The sequence below is a fragment of the Hetaerina americana genome, unplaced genomic scaffold, assembly GCF_022747635.1.
Source record: "Hetaerina americana unplaced genomic scaffold, ioHetAmer1.1.p SCAF_12, whole genome shotgun sequence".
Classification (NCBI taxonomy): Eukaryota; Metazoa; Arthropoda; class Insecta; order Odonata; family Calopterygidae; genus Hetaerina; species Hetaerina americana.
The window spans coordinates 18,467,184-18,487,346 of NW_027286292.1; the positions used below are offsets into that span (position 1 = coordinate 18,467,184).

At 35.7% G+C, this 20,163-nt stretch overlaps 1 protein-coding gene across 2 annotated transcripts; it reads left to right on the top strand.

Annotated features, from left to right (window-relative positions):
- Positions 1-1,319: 1,319 nt before the first annotated feature.
- On the top strand, positions 1,320-19,881 carry ras (Inosine-5'-monophosphate dehydrogenase ras). Of its 2 annotated transcripts, none has more exons than XM_071582753.1 (12): positions 1,320-1,389; positions 1,537-1,635; positions 2,034-2,082; positions 2,161-2,262; positions 2,343-2,471; positions 5,224-5,379; positions 15,932-16,219; positions 16,298-16,388; positions 16,477-16,716; positions 16,808-16,964; positions 17,861-18,004; positions 18,105-19,881. In XM_071582753.1, exons 1-12 carry the CDS (start codon positions 1,352-1,354, stop codon positions 18,208-18,210), a joined length of 1,599 nt encoding a protein of 532 aa, XP_071438854.1. In that variant the 5' UTR covers positions 1,320-1,351; the 3' UTR covers positions 18,211-19,881. The 2 variants fall into 2 exon arrangements, with proteins under 2 accessions (XP_071438854.1, XP_071438855.1); XM_071582754.1 differs by having other exon boundaries at positions 1,339-1,442.
- The last annotated feature ends 282 nt before the right edge of the window (positions 19,882-20,163 follow it).

Genomic DNA, 20,163 nt, shown 5'->3' on the forward strand with positions numbered 1-20,163 from the left:
AGTTCTTACCCTCCACCCAGCAGATGCATCCACCTGGACACAGAGAATCAATGTGATGAGTGGGACATATTTTCGACCAGTCAGCTAACGATAGAGCAGTCATGCCTTGTGAAAATCAAATGTACCCCGTGATTCCTCTCTACACACAACTATCTCGACAGGGAATATGTGTTGAACCCTTCCATCGATATGCCTGGATATGTCCTTCAATCCTGACGGATCGTATTACAAATGAAGAAGTTCTATGAAGAGTAAGAAAAGAAAGTGTTGCCCTTAAAAAGAAGGGAAAACATATTTTAGACAGAATATAGATAGTTACCGGCATCACTTAATGAATAAAGAGATTTTATAAGATCTTTTGTCCGACTAGGTATGGAAATATTAAATACGAAGCTAAATAAAAATACTCACGGAAGTTTAAGAGCAAAAATATGTACGTACATGAGGACGTTTGGCAATAAAGAGCTGACCCAAATCAATGGTCAAGTTTGAAGATCAATGATGACGAAAATTTTGATTTAGTAAGATCCCCTCTAAAATATTCAAACAGTGTACTCCACTTTTTCATACATAGCCCGAGTATACATGAAACTTTTTCAGAATATATGCTAGTTTTTTAATATAACAAAAATAATATAGGAAGTAAAAGCATTAATTTTAAAGGTGATAAAATTGCTGAATTCGTTTATCTAAATTAATGAATATAATATGGGCAAGGGCACCGTGGAGCACAATTTAGAAGGGCACTACAACTACTAAACACTTATATGTCCCTCGTGAAAAACTGGTATTATCATATTTCAGGACCACAACAGGAAATATTTAATGGCCGATATTATTGCCATTTATAGGTTCCAGTTATTTAATTGTATTGTATACATATTTGTCCTTTTGGACGACCGTAACAGAAGATCTAACGTACGGAAGGATTTTTCATTACCTGAAATACATTGTTGCACTGTCTATTTATTCTTGGAAGCCTGGTATTCCTTACGTTGGCATCTTCCCATGGATTAAAAATCCATTTATTTATTTTTTTTTCTTTCATATACCGATATGTTTAGGATAGAGGAAAGGAAAGAGAACCATTTCGAACAATTGTAATTATGGAATTTGTTTTACGCGCCCAAGGCAATGTTGCCTATTTCACAAATATATTTTCTTATCAAATAGAAATAATCATAGAATATGGCTAAAAAATCTTTTTAACGATTTTTTTAGGTATATATTTGTTATAAATGGATTTTTATCATTAACTACGGATTTAAGAATGCCACTTGGCAACGGCGTAAGAATCGGCTAAAGCCGCCGACCGCGCGTCGATGAGTATCATTCAGGGTTTGCATTCTGTATGAATAACTCAACGGAAAGGCGCAGGTCTTCGGTCAGGTGTGTTATTCCCCACGTGGTATTTCTTAAGACTGTACCTCTCGCCACTTTAAGTAAGACTTTACACGTTGCCTTTTATATGTCATGTATGTGCCGTGGTTCAGCTTAACGGGTTTTAACTCTTTCAAATGATTCGATTGATTGCAGCATGGCTGACTATTTAATCTGTGGAGGAAATAGTTATGTGCCGGAAGACGGCCTCACTGGCGCGCAATTGTTCGGGAAAGGAGATGGACTAACTTACAAGTAAGTGTTTTCAAATGCTTGCTTAGGAGTCACATCCCAGGTCATCAATGAAGCTACAACAGCTGACTCTAGTCTGATTTTTTGTTTTCCTCGATATTGGTTATAGCGTGACTTAAATATTGATGTATATGTTAAGATTTAAAAGTAAGCTTGAATTATTCCACTGCTTATTTATTACGATCTGTTGTTAGATTTTCACGGTTAATGGTCGTTCACTTTCAAATGCGGGTGATATTAAGTAAACAAAACTTTTTGTGTTGAATAATGCATCGTGAAAAGGATCAGAATTGCCGGCTGTCATTTGTGTAAACTGAGCGCCCAGCACAGGTTGCGGTTTACTGCGGGAAGTACAGTAATTTCTTTATACACGTCTAACTGGTCTCGTAATTTCTTTGCAGTGACTTTATTATCCTTCCCGGGTTCATCGATTTTACATCAGAAGAAGTTGTAAGTACACCTTTCGCGTGAGACCGCTGACTTTGGGAGTCATTCTTGATTGAAGTGAACATTTTTCGTGTATTTCAGGACCTTACGTCTGCCCTGACAAAAACAATATCATTAAAAGCACCCTTGGTATCATCCCCGATGGACACTGTCACGGAATCTGATATGGCGATTGCGATGGCTGTAACTATTTTATTATATTGGTTGACACTTTTTGTAAATGGTCACTGGCCCATAATGGAGTAATAAATTTTTTGTTACAGTTGTGTGGAGGAATCGGCATAATCCACCATAATTGTTCTCCTGAATACCAAGCAAACGAAGTGCACAAAGTTAAGAAGTATAAGCAAGGATTCATTAGAGATCCAGTCGTCCTAAGCCCAAATCACCATGTAAGTAATTACAAACCGATTCGGTCTGATGAAAATTTAAGACGATGAATGGTTTACTTGGGGCCGAATATTTACAGAGAGCATCATAGGAATGATAAGACATTGGGAGATAATCAGTATTCTGTTAGGGTTGGAGGCATTTTTTAAACTTACCAGACAGTTTAAGCTACATCAGTTATTCTCTTTTTCCATTGGTATGTTGGCTGCTTTGATAACCAGATATTTGGGGTTTTTTGTCTCTTACAGATCACAAATTTTATGTTCTGTGTTTTCCCTCCATACGTATTTTGGTTGGGATTTAGTTTCTTTGAAAAACTAAATAAAATCTAATATTCCAGTTAATTCTGGCTCCTTCTCGGTTGATCTTAGAAATCTTTGAAAGTTATGAAAGGCCTTCTCCTGATGTGGCAGCCAAAGGCAATATTAATGATATATTTACATATTTTTTATTAGTAATATGTGAATTGAGAGTATATTTGAATACTATAGAAATTAAGAAAAAGGGTATTATGGTATAGGCATCAAAGATTACCCTTTAAACTTGGGCCAGTGTGTTTATTTTTATGGAAAATAGTCAGGACAATAGGTATTCAAGATTCAAATATGGGGAAGGTACCTGTGATAAACATGTTTAATAATTTTATATATGTATATATATTCCCTTCTTACTTCCCCACAGTGTTTTAACCATCCTGTAGAGTGAACCAATTTCTTCCTTCTTGTGCAAACGGTCCATATACTCGCACTGTCTTCAATCACGCTCCTGGAAAATTTGTGCCTACAATTTGAGATATTTATTTGATGGTTTCATTGGGCAGAGATTGAGACTTGGTCCCTTCTTCCAACTATCCCCTAAACAGACTGTAAAGGTGATTACAAACAGCACCCAAGCCTTAGAGAGATGAAAACCCACCAAGGTAGGAATCAAATTGACAGCCTTTGTGTTGGCAGGCAAGGACTTTACCCCACCACCATCTGGGCCAGCAATAAGTATGGAGCATAATTAGTTGAACCAGAAAAGATCAAAGAGAGATGGAAGGAATGTATAGAATTACATAGGCCAGCAAGGTTATAAACGGAAAGACAATAAGACTTAGATGAAAATAGCTCTAGGGTCTAGGCTTACATGACTGTGAGATAGATAGGGAATTTAGAGAATTGAAATCAAAGAAGGCGTGGGGGGTAGACAGCAATCCAATGGAGCTGCTTAGAGGTTTTGGTAAAGGTGGGAGGAAGAGTTTTTAATGGGCTAATTCAAAGCATTTTTGAGAGAGGAATTTGACCAGAAGGCTAAATCAATCAGGTCTGTGTTGGTTCCTATGTCAAAAAATCTGAAGGCTCTGTTGTGGTAGGACTACAGTTCAGTACAGAATGTTACCTTTGGCGTGCAGCTTAAGTGATTCTCAGGATTACCACCAAGATGATGGAGAGCAGAGCAATTGATTACTTAAGGGATGATCAGGTTCCGGAACGGGAGAGGTGCACATGATGCCATTTCAGTAATGAGGTCACCAATACAATGGAACATAAAATTCAATCAGGACGCATATGCCCATTTTGTACTCCTTTGTCCTTTGTGTTCCCATCCCATTTCCTTATATCTATATCCATGTGAAATAATAAATACAGTGTGAGAAATTCACATCAGGGTAGGGGCTGTTTCATTTCGCTGTGATGGTTATGGTATCCCAGGAAGATCTGGTTCCCTAAAAATCACACAGCTGGGTGGAGATGAAGGTTCCCAGAGGGCCCGGGTTCGATTAAGCCAGAGTAAGCCCATGGGCACCTTTGGCTCCACCTAGCTGTGTGATTTTTTTTATGGGTACCAGATCTTCCTCGGAAATAATAACCGGCGAAGGGAAAGGAACTGGCCCTCCTACCCTAATATGTGAATTTCACATGCTGTCAGTCTTGGGTTGATTACTGTGTTTATTGTTTATATACTTAAGTGTTCATTGATGCACATGAATTTACTTAGTCACAAGAAAAATATAAAGATTAACCGAAACAAAAACTATTTAATTTTTTGGTGGTCCTAGCCATCTTCATCCGGGTTATTCACTGCAGTGACTCCTCTTACCATTACTGTGATGAAGGTGGCTGTGACCAGTGAAATATATTAGTTGTTTTCATTTTAATTAATCTTTGTATTGTAATTCATTATGTGTGCATCAAGATTTTGTGGATGCTATAAATATGATATAATAAAAACCAAATTTGCATTGAATGAATTTGGGTGATAGTTCGTGAAGCCATTCCTTTAAATATATTTTGTATATTCCAATATACACGTAGTATCAGAGGACCTCTAACATCAAAAGTTAAAACGAGTATTTATATTTAATTAATATATGAAATGTTCGATGAAATTGCTGGTTGGTGGTAATTAATGCTGGAGGCTGGACTAGGACAAAAGTTTTCTTTTTTTAATTTGATTGTTGTATATTCATATCTCAATTTTATCATTACTGTTGTCTTCTAATTGCAACTACCAGTTAGTTTTTTAACTGGAACTGAGGGATTGTTAAACCATTATTGGCCACGATTACCTCTTTTTGCACAATTTTTTAATTTTTAATGTTAGTGGAATTTTGTTTAGATTAAATGTAGATCATTAATAATCTACGTGATATGTGTTCTGGTGGATAGTTTGAGCCTCTTAATTACCCTTAATTGGAAACACTCAATGGCATTTGATTTTGAATGCTTGTATCATGTTAACAACTTCTATTGAATCTACTTTTATTTGCAGGTATCGGATGTGTTTAAAGTCAAGAAGGCCAATGGGTTTTGTGGCATTCCAGTTACTGAGAATGGAAAGTTAGGTGGTAAGCTTGTGGGGATTGTTACATCCCGCGATATTGACTTTATAGAGGAAGCTCAACATGATTCGCTGAAGCTAGAACAGGTGAGTTGTGCTGTGGTTTTATTTTTTCAATGTTTGCTGAAGGTATCATTTTATATTATGCTATGCAATATATTGCATTATTACCAACTAAATCTGTTGACTCTGTTGTGTTAAGTCCTATTCCCTTAATTTTACTCCGTTCCTATTCCTATTTCATGTGTAAACTTACCTGGAATGGGAGTAATTTTCAGTATTTGACAATATCACTAGGGTGTACTCTGCAAACTTTTTCCTGGTATTGAATGAAGATTTAAATCTTGATTGTGTAGCATCACCATTTGCCTAGCAATTTTGTCATTCATTTGGGAATGAAAGAAGATTCTGCATGTAAAGTGTGTAAGAAGTTGTTGAAGAATGAGGAATTGGTAGTCTATATTACACAGTGTACTACATTGCAAACCTGATGGTAGATAAAAGTGGTGAGACATCAGTCATGACTTTGAACTTAATTCAGAGTTAAAATTTTTGGAGTTGGGCCTGAATGGTGTTTTCAGGAATTTTGTGGTAGTATTCATTTTGAAATTAATACTGAGGTTTTTCCAATTGTTTTTCTTCAATCTGAATTTTCATGTAAAAGTGTATTTCAAGTTTGACCTTGTTTGATGTTGTATAGCACACCATCAAAAGGGAGGTTATTAATTAATATTTTTAAAGGAAAACTTAGTTTCAGAATAAAGCTAGTATTTGTGTTAGTCCTTGATCACATACCAGACAAACTGTTCTGCTTTCTTGCCATCTTTTTACTGATAATTGTGATTGTTATACTTGCTCTTTCGATTCTCATTAAGTTTTCTACCTTATCCATAGTGGGAACATACCTGTTGGACAAAGTATAATTTGGATTTGTTGAGTAGTACTTTGTCAAGGTCAATATCTGATTCCCATCTATAGTTCAAAACCGATTTCAATGTGTTGAAACATCCTTTTTATAAAGTGGTTGCGACAACACTGAGGGCAATACTAAATTACCATCTATACAGATCTCCATGGAAGTGACCATTTTCTTCTTTAATCATAGCCAATTGGTTTATTTGGGAAAATGTTCATTTTCCAAAAATGGCAGTTGTGATGATATCAGCAATATCAAAGTGCGAAAATCAAAGTTATTTGATACTGGTGATAAATATCCCAAAGTTTACCCGGAAAAACTATTGATCTGTGCAAGATACCATGTTGCAATATCAAACAATTCTCAGGCAATTGTGTATAAAGGAGCTCTGTGGATTTTTGAAAAGCACCCATGGCAATAACTTACTCAATTCGGTCAATCCTGGGTGGAAGCATGCATGCATAAACAATATTAACCATGTTTTGAAACAATGTAATTTAGTTTATAGTCTTTATATATATTAATATCATCAATAGTTATCAACCTTAATGTCGGTTTGGTAGTTGGTTGAGTTCACTAAGTACTAAACCCAAGGGTTCGTGAAATTTAATCAGCAAGTAATATGGGCCAGAACCTTCCCCTTGACTGCATATGGTTTTCGAGGAAATTCTGGTACCCAGATACACAGCTTGGGTGAATTTAAAGGTGCCCATAGACCAATGCTTGGATATCAAACCTGGGCCCTCTGGTCTGGTGTTCAACACTCTATCTCTGGGATACCATTTCCACCAAATATATGTGTAGGTATGTATATGTATAAATATATATGTTCTCAAAAAATGGTCACAAAGTGAATATAGGGTTATTCACAAGCATGGCAATGACATATAAAACTTACAGGAACACAAAATAAAGATTATTTTTGTTAATTTAGGAGACAGCCAACTTTCTCAATGGAAAGAAGGGAGCTGAGGATGACGAGCAGCATGAGTAGGTCTTGGGAAGGAGAGGAAATTTTGTGGGAGTGATCTGCAGGGGTTGGGGTTGAAGAGAAGGGTGTGACCCTAGGGGACAATGTTCAGACGGGTGCAAGCAGGCTCCCAGGAGCCAAATACATACTGCCTCAAGGGTTCTGAGTTTTCGCAATTTCTGAGGGGGGAGGCAAGTTGAGGGCCTGGTAGAGATGCTTGTTTGCCAGAAGATGCACGAAATTTGGATGAGATGCTGTAATTGTTGTTGTGGATGTTGAGGAGTGTTGTGTACTACCCAATGTAGTAGGAGGTGTGGAGTCCTTTAATTGTTAAGATTTTATGGTAAGATGTGCACGGAGTAGTACCATGGGATGCAATAGGAATTGTTTTACATTTTTGTCTGTTGCAAGGTGTTGGTTTGGTTTTGTGAATTGCAGAAAATATGGATAAGGGCTTAATGGATTTCATTGTGTCAAATAACTAGGTGACTCAGTTAAAAGTGACGGAGGGGCATTCAGATAATAAGCTACTTGTTTTGTTTGCTTCAGAAAGGGGATATTAACCAGGCAGGAGTATTTTTTCCAGTTCCTTGATTAGAATTTATAAATTTATAGAATTCTTTGTGTAAAAGGGAAAGTGTGTAATTTTATGCAAAAACAAGGTTAGAAGTTCATTACTGAGCTGCATTAGAGATGGACCACTTGTGATTGTCCTTTCTTTACAAATTTGGTGCACTTAATTTTTCATTGCCCAATATATGGTGCTAGGGCTTGCATGTTTCAATGCCTTAAGAGCTGTGCTGGTAGGAGCCTGATGTAGTTCATGCAGTCTCTCATTGAGGCAGCTGCAAAGGCATCTAACCCAGTGGGGGGCCATTTAAGTGATGGTTTCATGTTAAAAACACTAGTAATATAGGCAACGGGAAGCACCCTTATTTATATCTCCCATAATTTTATGATGGCCAAATTGAGATTTACGAGTTTTATGTACTTATGTAGTCATTTAGTTAAAATAACATGGTTGCTGGCAAATGGGACACACTTTTTTCCTGCTTAAAATATGGGGTTTGTTTCCTGCTTAAAATATGGGGTTTGTTTTATGCTTCACTAACCAAAATTGAGTAGAAATTTGTTTAAAACATAGGGTGTAATATACATTCTTAAGTATTCTATTGCTTTATGAACCTGCCTTGCTAGTATGGGATCAGTTTTGGAGTCACAGCACGGAAGCTGTGAAAAATACCATCCATTAACTGAAAACCCAAATAGCTCTAATGCCAGATAACCTAACAAGCCAGGTATTATATTTAAATGTTTGCCTTAGTAACCATTTAAAGGAATAATATTGGAGAAATGGGGCACTTGCGTGCTGTCTGCAAATTTTGAAGTGCCACCTTCAGGAAAGAGGAAGACTTGAGTATTTCACAAATTAATGAATTGGTCAAAACTCCATGCAATGCTGTGAAATATGAGAGTTATAAAATAGTTTAAGAAATGTGGAATTGTTACTGTACTTAAAGATGCATTTTGCCATGCAAAGACGGGCTCAAATCCTGGAGGTGGCAGATATTATTCAGTGGTATCCCAATCCATACTTTATGGAGTGCACTTTCAGTGAGCATGCCGTCTGTCGGATGGGATGTTAAGCCGTGGACCCCTTGTCGCCTTTCATTAAGAGTAGGCTAATGCCAATGCCAGATTTCGTCCCTCACTTCCTCCTTTCCCATTAATCCCTAGAGGTGCAAATGACTTTGGCTGTTGGTCGCCTCCCCCTAAACTCCCACTGCTACTACCAAGACTCAATGTCTGAGAAAAGAGGCTTAAAGTGGTCATCATTTAGCTCCGGAGAAATTTCTGGGTTGATATTGGCGATGAAAAGGCACCCACCGAGTTACATTTTTATAGTTGAAAATAACTATAATATATAGAAATATAAACCAAAAAATCATGGAAATTCATTAAAATGTAAAATTCTTTTTAAAAGTAGCATATAAAAGGAATGTCTGAATGCCGGCATATATATGGTACAAGACACAGTACCAAATTATCTTGTGTAAAATCATTTATCACTGGATGGGGGAGTGTATTGAATGAAAAGAGATTCCTTCTTCGGTGAGAAAATACACCATAAAAATGTATTTTCAAACCCAGAGATGGGCATCTGCTAAATAACCATGTAATCATTGTTCATGTAAATGTTACTAAAGGTCAAATTTCAATCTTTTAGGAAAATAGGATAAGAAATCGAAAAGGGATTAGTTCAGCTGTAGTCTGTGGATCAATAATGAAATGAAGCTTGTCACTCATTTTTACCTTTATTGCAAAGAATGATATATTGAAGTAATGTTGTCAGGCTCCTGACTTAAGCATAATTTTCATACTAAAGTTAAGTTTTACTATTGTGTAACCTTCTTGTTTAATACAAATATTTTGTAATCATTTGATGGTCTTACCTTTTCAAGAGTTGTGAACTTTTTCAATCTCACCGAAGGTTATTCAGATGATTGGCATTGTATTAACAAAATTACATATAACTACAGCCATCATTTTGGTTAAAATATTTTGGAATATCAAAGTTATAGCCTTCTTTTTGATAATATGGTTATCCTCATCTCTTGACTTCCTTTCTTAATGATAATTTTTCCAGTCCTAGTTTGCGATCTAAACGGATTATTTTATGTGATAGATACCTACCTAGTTTTCCCACCATACAGATTCCATGAGAGCCAAATAAATAATCTGCGTAACGTTTACATGTAACAAATTCTATATGATGTGATATAATCCTTTTTGTAATTTGATACATAGCTAATATCATAGATCTCAAATCTTCATTTTGTCCACTAGCATGCCTAAATATATATATAGAAGGAAATTTGAAAAAAGTGCTAATTCTCTGATATTGAATTAATTAATTTGAGGTATGCCCTTTTTTACAATATAATATTGCAGTTTATTTTTATAACTATGCAAGTTAGGTAGGTAGCTAAGTAAGGTAATTATAAAATGTCAACTCATTGATGATAATATGTTAGAGGTATCATCAGATGCAGCAAGTGAAATTTGGGTACAATTAACCAGCATATTTTTCCCCGAGTATGCATTATCAACGAGGTACTTGTTTTCTTGTAAGCTAATGCTGATAAATTAGAAACATCTGTACTTATTATTCCAATGTGATGGCATTTTCTCTTAAGTAGGTGATTAGGGACTAGGGATAATTTCTTCAGATAAAATTAATCTGGGAAAAATGATTGTCTTGTTATCAGAGGTGAAACTTAAAAAAGGTAGTAGTTTGTACATTTCACCCAAGCGTACACTAGGGAGTTTTTGTAGACTAGAGATTTTAGTGTTCATTTTACCGAACGCGTCCTCTCCTATAATAATTTAATGAGCACGCAGTCATCTGCAGGAATTTATATATTGTCGAGAGAGGGGTGATTGATGAGTAGCTGTGGATACTCAAAGCACTGTTAAAAAAAAGGAAAAGAAATAAATTGGATTCCTTTAAGTCACATCACAATGGTGTACCAAAGAATAAATGCATAACAAACAGCATATTTGAAGCCAAAAGGGTTTCACTACGTTTGAATTCCTTATTTCAATGGGATTACTTGTATCCTGCATACATCACCTGTCAATTATAACCCCTTTTGTTTTTGTTCTAAGACAACTAAGTATAGAAGTCTTGGCTTGTGTTCCACTTCACCAATTTTGTTCAGATGATGATTGTGATTGAAAGTGTAGGGTTTTACAATGAATTATTTAAATCTACTTGATAGCTGTTAACTATGAAAAGTTATTATTAAAAAGAATTGTCCGTAATAGTTATGAGATTTTTTGGAAGAACTTATACCTACACCTTTTATTTAACCTGTATTTACTCAACACATCTGATTGCATTTTATGCAAAATAATAGCATGCAACCCACCCTTAATAGTATTGCTTTAAGTATGCCAAATTAAAATCATTGGTGTAAAGAAACTGCTGCAGTATTGAAAAGTAGACGTATGCATTCTAAAATTTATCCCCAGTGCCACCATTACTGTCATATTCCTTATTTACTGTGATTAAGTACTGTTAATACTACATTAGAGCTTAGGCAAAAGACATTGTTAGAACACAAGCTCATACCAGTGTAACTTGTAGTGCTAAACGCTGCCAACTTAACTGTTACTGTGCCAAGGACTGAGCGAAGAGGTATGAATTGAATCACATGAATCAGCAGAGACAAACAAATTGGAATAGATAAGGTTTTTTTCTGACTAGGTAGTTTCTAACATTTTCTTTTTCAAATCTTTTATGATATAGATGCAGCATCATTTCTCAAACTTTGTTTGAAGTAAGATCCAGTTTCCAGGGTGATGTATGTGGAATGACTAGTTAATTATTTTTATTATTATTATGTGGTACCGTGCTAGCTACCACCTGGGTGTATCAGGGGGATTACATACCAGACTACTTGTAACCAAAAATACCTTTTCTCCCTGGTGCAGTTAGGCAATGTCATTTTGGTCCCTTATTGACTGAAGGAAAAATGACTTTATAAATCTATGTTCTACCCCTAATCTCTCTAAAATGTACACGAGCTCTCCTACCATAAAATTATGGCTCTAATAATAGTTTAAACATCATTGCTAGAGAGACATCCTTCCTACTGCAAGAGATGAATCGACAAATGAATATTATTAGTCTTGTTTGCATTTTTTGTAATGTGTAGTTTTGATAAAATTTAGTGGTTTGTGATATACTCTGGTTGCTGGTAATTCTAACAAGCACTTCTATTTCATTCTAAAAAATGCTCAGGACATAGATGTAAAGGGACAGAAATGATCATGGAGCCAGTCTGTTGTGATTGTCCTGATATATATGCATTTATCAAATTATTTTCAGGTAGAGACAGGCCATCCATATACTTTTTTGGCATTTGAAATTAGAGATGCTATCTCATGGCAGCACACTTCACTTTGTGGATTCAATCAACATTAGAATGCAAAGCATGGGCACCCTTTCTTTACCTGATTTTTTTTCTCTGGGAACCTTAAAATCTTCTAGGTATATTGGCCTAGTAAAAGCTCTTCAGTAAACGCCCATTTTACCTATATTATTATAGAACTGATATAACTGTAATTCCTATTTTGCCATTCTGCTTGCAGATGTTCAGAAATAGTCCACGGCATAGCTGTTGGCACTGGTAATACAAGTTTATTGTAAATGGGTATTCATTATAAACGGCTGTATCCAATCACCACTTGTATCAAAGTTCTCCACTCACAAGTACTAGTTTTTATGCTGAATCTTGTATATGATCGAAATGAATTTTTACTCCTGGTGACTATTTATGGTAATATCACCAGTGAACAAAACCTGGCTAGCTTTCAACTTCCAGTTAACATAAGAAATTTTCACAACCTGCCTTTCCATTTTGTGGAAGTTTCATTGAAACCTGAATAAATAGATAAGCCTTAGTCTTCTACTCTTTCAGGTTATTTGAGTCTTATACTGCCCTGCTTTTATTCTGCTGTTGTGAAAAGTTTCGTTAGTATAATTTTTAAGTTAATATAATTAAATATCTAGGTATATGAGGATTGAGAAAATCGCCTGGAGATAATTAACTATCTTTTTCTAGCACCCATCCCTTTTGAAAAACGTCTGGAGCATGGATATACTTAGGAATTATATTTGATGTAGCAATAATTATTAATAATTTCAAATGCATTGGTGGATTATTAAAAATTAAAGACAACTATTAAATATCAAAATAATTTTCAACATTATTCATAGAAACTAGTTGGCTATACATACAGGTGAATCACTTTTGTGCGTAGAAATTAATGTAAAATATAATACATTCCATACCAAAAAATAATTATGTAAAAGGATTATTCAAAGAACATATATTCATTGTTTGGTTTGTGGATCGTATGCATCTTTTCTTCTATCATGGAATGAAGCAACGGAGAATGCGACCTCTATTTGTAAAAACAAAAGAATTGAAATTTTTAGTTAATTTATGATATACTATATACCTAATTACTTTTTCACTAGAATGCTGTCTAGTGACATTTGTTTTTGCCAATGCTTAAAAATTTTGTAAAAATGTGATTCAGCTTTATCATTAATTGAATTAATGGAGCAAAATAGCAGCATAAGATGGTCTTTCATTAATTTGGGGCCAGGCAGTGCATTTTCCTCTACTGTTCTGTATAAATATAGATTCACTTCGGCTTCTTCCAGAAGAGACTAAGTCTGGTTTCAATTAAAAATCTGTTGCAGCAGGTAACCCTCGGAATCTAAGAGCTTCTTGAAATCACTGATGAAGTTCTCTGCTGCCTTAAGTTGAAGCTTGCTTCTTCACTTTACCTCACAATCCCTGGTTGCTGGTTCTTTTCTTCTCAAATCATGCACTGGTTGCTTTATTAAATCTTCGGCCGTTGGTGATCCTGACATCATCTTAATGGGATATGCAAAATCACTTTTGCCTTCTCTCAAATGATATTCTTACTAATACTATAATTGCAATTGTTTATCCATATGAGAAGCAACCATTCAATGTCATTGAGAATATGTAAATATTCTCATCAGTCTCTTTGAAGCATCTATCTCCTTAATCTTGTCCTTTTTATGGAAGAAAATGGGAATTGTTGGCATTGGCTGATTTAATGTACATGATATATCAGCAAGGCTCGCATCTTGATATCACTTTGTAATAATTTTACTTTATTTCTGTTAATTTTATTCTCTTATGGCTCTCTTCTTGCATATTTTTCTCCGGGCACATTTTTAAAACAAAGAACAAAATATTATTAAACACTGCTAATGTTTGAGCATAAGTTTGGAAAAATATGCAATCACTAGCAACACTAAAGATGCTGGTGGAATGAGTGATAAACACAAACTGAAGTAGCAGTCATTCCAGGAATTCCTTTCTTCTCGTCACTCACTATGTGATGCGTCACTTTTTAAGAGAATCATTTTTGCTCAAACAATTTTTGCTTGTACTGCAAATAACTTTCAATTTGAGGTGTTCGTTAGGAGAGGTTCTACTGTATTTCAGTTGAGTACAGCAATCCAGCTTCTCTTGATCCATTAATAAGCCACCCGCAGATAGGTGCTGTGCATAGGTTGACTCAGTCTGGATTAGTAAGTGTTCATTGTTATAAGAAATGTTGTGTGATTCTTTTTATTTACTAGTTTGGGTTTATGGTCACCATTTTATGTTCCTGTTTGTCTCCTTGCTGCAAAACCGCAGCTAGTAGGCAACAGTCACAGCCTTAGACACAGTAATAAAAATTGTTACTATGTTGTCATAAACTTCTCTGCACAGCACTGCATTGATTTGGGAACAAACTTGCTGTACTGCTAGAGGATTTTGGAATGTACCCAGAGTTTCAAAGGCTAGTTAGCTTGCCATGGTATAACTCTAATAGTATGATTCCATTCGAAAGTCATTCATTATAGTCCTGTAAACCTTGAATTTACAAAAAGCCCTATAGCTTCACAGAAATGAAACTGCAGTTTATCGTATTTTTCTCAGCTATTGCTCATAACACATTTTGTGGCTGCAATCTATAATTTGCCTCAGTTCAGCTTGCAGTTCATAACAAGTAAATTATGGATCAAATCGGCTTCTCCCCTCAGCTAGCTGTGAGAGTTGATGCCACTGATTTTTTTATGTTGGTCTAAACAGAGATGTAGCCTTTAAATTATCATCATGAATTTAACAAATCTCAGCCTGTGTTCGATTCCTAGGCATGACTTTAGGCGCCATTAGCTTCACCTAAATTTTGTGATTTTTCCGAAGAAATTCACTGGAAAACCATAGGCAAAATGGGAAAGAACTGCCCCCTGCAAATTTCACATGACATTGGGCTTAGTACTGGGTGAGCTCCCAACCCTCAAACCAACCTTTGGGTTAACTGTGGTGGATTTAAATGAAGTCACAATTAAGGAAGTCTGACAATCATTGTGCAAAATGTTAATAGCCCTTGTTTAAGTGTCCTTGGCATTATTTTTGGTGGGTCGCGGTAGTCCAGGGGGTAGAGCACTGGACTACTGACCGGATGGCCCAGGTTTGATTCCCGGACAAGTCTCTGGGCACCTGCAGCTCTACCCAAGCTATGTGAATTTTTTGGGTACCAGATCTTTCGGGAAAACCATAACCAGCACAGGGAAAGGAACTGGCCCCCCTACCCTGTTGTGTGAATTTCACTCGCCGTCGGGCTTAGTACTGGGTGAACTCAACTGTCATCTACCAAACCAACCTCTGGGTTGATTACTGTGTATATGGTTTATGAAAGAAGTTATGTGGGTCACAGTAGTCCAGGGGGTCAGGCAGTCCAGTAGTCCATTACTGACTGGAGGGCCCAGGCAAGCCTCTCTGGGCACCCTCAGCGTTACCCAAGCTATGTGATTTTTCGGGCTCCAGATCTTCCTGGAAAGTCATAACCAGCAGAGGGAAAGGAACTGGCCTGATGTGTGAATTTCACACGCTGTCAGGCATAGTGCGGGGTGAACTATACAATCACCTACCATGCTGACATAAGAGTTGATTACTGTATTTATGGTTTTATTGAAGTTGTTTGAAAAATTACATTAAAATATGTGGTACATAAAATGGTTTTGGAGTCTGATTTTGGACATATGTTTGTTACCAATATTCTAGTAGAGTCATGTGGTAAATAATTAGCTATGCAGTAATGTTAGCCTCTTCAGTTCAACTTCAATAACATAAGGTCATTCATTTTTACAGGTAATGACAAAACTAGAAGATTTGGTAACTGCTACATCAGATGTTACCCTAGAAGAAGCTAACTCAGTTTTAGAAAAGTCTAAGAAGGGCAAGTTGCCAATAGTCAATGATAAAGGAGAACTAGTGGCACTTATCGCCCGTACAGACCTTAAAAAGTCACGAAATTATCCTAATGCTTCCAAGGATGAAAATAAGCAACTTCTTGTTGGGGCAGCAATAGGAACCAGACCAGATGATAAAATCCGTCTCAAGCATTTAGCCCAATCTGGAGTAGATGTTGTAGTTTTGGTAAGATATGAATTCTCCTTTTGAGTACTGTAATATCCACAGTTAATTAATGAATTCTTGTTATAAATTGGTTTTTAGGACTCATCACAAGGAAATTCTGTATATCAGATTGATATGATCAGGCACATAAAAGCAGCATATCCAGAGCTCCAGGTTGTTGGTGGAAATGGTAATTCATTTTTTCTGTAAAAAAATGTTATAAATGACAATGTTTTAGAATTGAGCGATATCACATCATGACTTAAATTCTTTGATAGTTGTAACAGCAGCCCAAGCAAAAAATTTGATAGATGCTGGCGTTGATGGTCTGAGGGTTGGCATGGGTAGTGGCTCAATATGCATTACGCAAGAAGTAATGGCTGTTGGTCGTCCCCAAGGGACTGCCGTTTACAAAGTAGCAGAATATGCCAGAAGGTTTGGAGTACCTGTAATAGCGGATGGTGGCATTCAGTCTGTCGGTCACATAATTAAAGGCCTTGCTCTTGGAGCATCTACAGGTTGTATAATCAATTTAACTACTAATATTGAATCCATGGTATATTATTGCCAAATTTTGGGCATCAAAATAAAGAATACCTTAATTTTCAGTTATGATGGGCTCATTATTGGCTGGAACATCAGAAGCTCCTGGAGAATATTATTTCTCAGATGGTGTAAGATTAAAAAAGTATCGAGGTATGGGGAGCTTAGAGGCAATGGACCGCAAGGATGCCCAGGGATCCGCAATGGATAGGTACTTTCATAGGTAAATCAAGTTTTATAGCCGTGTGATATCCATAATATGTTTTTATATGGAGCACATGAATTGGTAGCTCAATCTGTTAGCCTGTTAATAGTGAGAGGTTAATTCTGTGGTTCCTTTTGATTGGCCGTTTTTGTTTTGATAACTTCTCTAAAGCTTTTAATCAATTTAAAGTCCTCTGAAAGCAATAATTAATGTGATCTTAAAACTCTTTACCATAATTACGATTTAGTTTCAAAGTTTTAATTATGTCTAACCATCATGTATTATTGTAATAATTAGGATAAAAATACTGGTAAAATACACTTAAAATTACTGAAATTGTAAAAAAATGCCAGCCAGCTGGTTCAGCAAAAAATGACTATGGGTCCCCCAGCATCATGCAAATGTTAGGTGTAATTAATGTGTAAGGCGTGTGTGCTTTGCCACCATTAGTCTGCCATCTTGGTCCAATTTATCTCTTTGAGTTAACTGAATGGAGCAGTTAGTTTTATTATAAATACACCAAAATTAGATTTCATATCACTATCATGCCTGAAGGAGAATTCTCATCTGTTGGTTCAAGACTCTTTAATGCCATAGCAGTAATAAGGGAAATTCAAGTGAGATTTTGGAATAAATATTTTTAAGTCACATGACCAGATATTGATTTTGAATTTTGTGTACCTTGTTTTATCCACATTAAAAAGCTTGCCAAGTCCTATGCTTTTGGCCGGAGACTGATATTAGATTTGGGCTGAATGATATTTTGAATTAAGACTGATACAAATAACATTTTACAGGCATACATTCATAGGAAAATATGTTGAAAGAATTTTGTTGAGTGGCTTAGAAGTATGCTGCAATTAGTGACAAGTGTGTTTCAGAAAACTATATCTTTTAATTTGTCAATTTTTCAGTGAATTTGATAAGCTTAAAGTTGCTCAGGGTGTAAGTGGCTCTATAGTTGACAAAGGATCTGTGTTGAGGTTCCTGCCATACCTGCAGTGTGGAATTTGCCATGGATGCCAAGATATTGGTGCTAACAGTTTGTCCATACTTAGGTAATGTGATCTTCTCCCAAGTTGTTTTCTCATTTTATGCTTGAAGGTATGTTATTCATGTGAAGATAATCATTATTTTATCTCCTTTAATGACTTTCAGATCCATGATGTATGCAGGTGACCTGAAATTTGAAAGAAGATCTCAGTCTGCCCAAGTTGAAGGTGGTGTGCATGGGCTATTCTCTTATGAAAAAAGATTATTCTGACCTAGCCTCAATGAATCGCTGAGTTAATTATGCTACAGGTCTTAAATGGTTACCTGTAAGATCTCATTGCAATTGATGATACATTATATATTTTTAATCATAGAACTGAGAAAATTTCTCCAATTGATGGGACCATTTCTATATGCATGACATCCGTCATCACTTTGATTTATAATTGTTAATTTGAAATGTAATTCCAATAGGATATTATGAATTTGTTGGACAAGTTTTAAACATATAGAAACTTATAGCATAATGAGGGGTAATGTTGTGAACGATCTGAAATATCTGCGAGTAGTGCCATGGATAATGTCTCCATTGGTAAATAATTCAAATTGTTGAGTTGTGGGATGAAATATTTGAAGTGATTGATCGCTTCCATCCCTGCTTTTAAATATTTTAGCTACTGTTTGGGTTTGAGCTGGTACTTAACTACTGTTTGGGTTTTAGCTGGTACTAAAATATTAAGGGAATGGTGGTCCAGTGGGTAGAGGACCTTTGTTGGATTTCTGGTGATTCCTCTGAGCACCCTCAACTTCACACATGCTGTGATTTTTTTGGGTACCATATGTTCCTGGGATACTTTAGGCAGCATGTGGAAAGGAATTGGCTCCCTTTCCCTGAATGTTAATTTCACATACTAGTGGACTTAAATAAGATGAGCTCTACCCTTGCCGATAAAACCAAACTTCAGGTTGATTGTTTCTTGAGTACTTAAATTTTACATAATCGTAATTTAATTTGATATGTAGGGGAATCTAGTTTTTGAAATTTAATGTTGGCTAAATTATTGATTCTTGTTTGCACATGTTGCAAAAGGCATCTTCAGAAATTACAATTGCTGAAAATGTGTGCTAAAATGACTCATTATTGTGAAAGCCTTGAAGGAAAGGGTTATATTTACACAAGTTTTAACTATGGCCACAGATTTGACAAATGGACTGTTTTTCTCTTGAACTGAATGTACCAATTCTGTTTTCCCGAATGAACTCTTAAGGCATTTTGATGGATAGTTAAAGACGTCGAGGAATGGACAAATATTTATAAATATGCCCAAATTGTGCAGTATAATCCCATATGAATGGTTAAGACCAATTTTTGTGGAAGCCTTCAGCAAAGATATTATATTCGCCTAATTTTAAACCATCACAGAATTGAAAACTTGAATGTCTTGTCACCTGAACTTACCTGCATCAAAAAGAACCTTGTCTAATCTTGTAAGAATGCACCAAACAAATCAAGGTGTTTTGGTAGATGGTTCAAACCTTTTGGGGAATAACTATTGAAAGAATGGTTAGTGAAATGTGGAATTGGTACAGAATAATAAATTCCACTGTATAATTTCATGCATATTTTGTTTGAGACCATTTTGGAACATCTCATTATATGAAAGTATGTCATGAAATAAGTTCTGACTTTACTCAAGAATGAACATTATTTTGCATTGAAGCCTTTGTATTTTGTTAGTATTACTTTTTCTAATTTCAGTGAAAAAAAGACAAAATCCTAGAACAATTGTAGTAATGATGTTGGCACCAGTTGGTTAAGAGTTGATTAAAGCAACATTATAAATGATTAGCTTAACCACTGGTTTGGACAAATAAAGTACTTTTAATGATCAATTATGCTGGCAAAATAAATTACGGAAACATAGCAAACAAATTGGAAAAAATTGTTTCAAAAATTCAAATAAGATTCCTTGAATGTTTCCTCTTAACATCAGAAAAGAGTTAACTCGGACATAAATGCGAACCAGTTTCCTTTGATTTGCCACCAAATACTGTTTTGAGACAGTTGCAGTGTTCTGTTTTTGTTTTTATTTGCAGCAGCATGCGAAGAGTGACTTGACTGGCTTGTGCCATGCACCTTCAAACATGATTTGAAGAAAAATCAGGTCTAAAAACTTATGAAAATTTTTTTAATACTGCTCGTGCCATCTACAATAATATTTCC

What these genes read in the sequence shown, in the direction of transcription:
- ras (XM_071582753.1), top strand. Translation starts at nt 1,352, where the DNA reads ATGAATAACTCAACGGAAAGGCGCAGGTCTTCGGTCAG. An exon ending in AGGCGCAGGTCTTCGGTCAG is followed by an intron (nt 1,390 to 1,536) that starts GTGTGTTATTCC and finishes GATTGATTGCAG; the next exon opens with CATGGCTGACTATTTAATCT. An exon ending in GAGTAGATGTTGTAGTTTTG is followed by an intron (nt 16,220 to 16,297) that starts GTAAGATATGAA and finishes ATTGGTTTTTAG; the next exon opens with GACTCATCACAAGGAAATTC.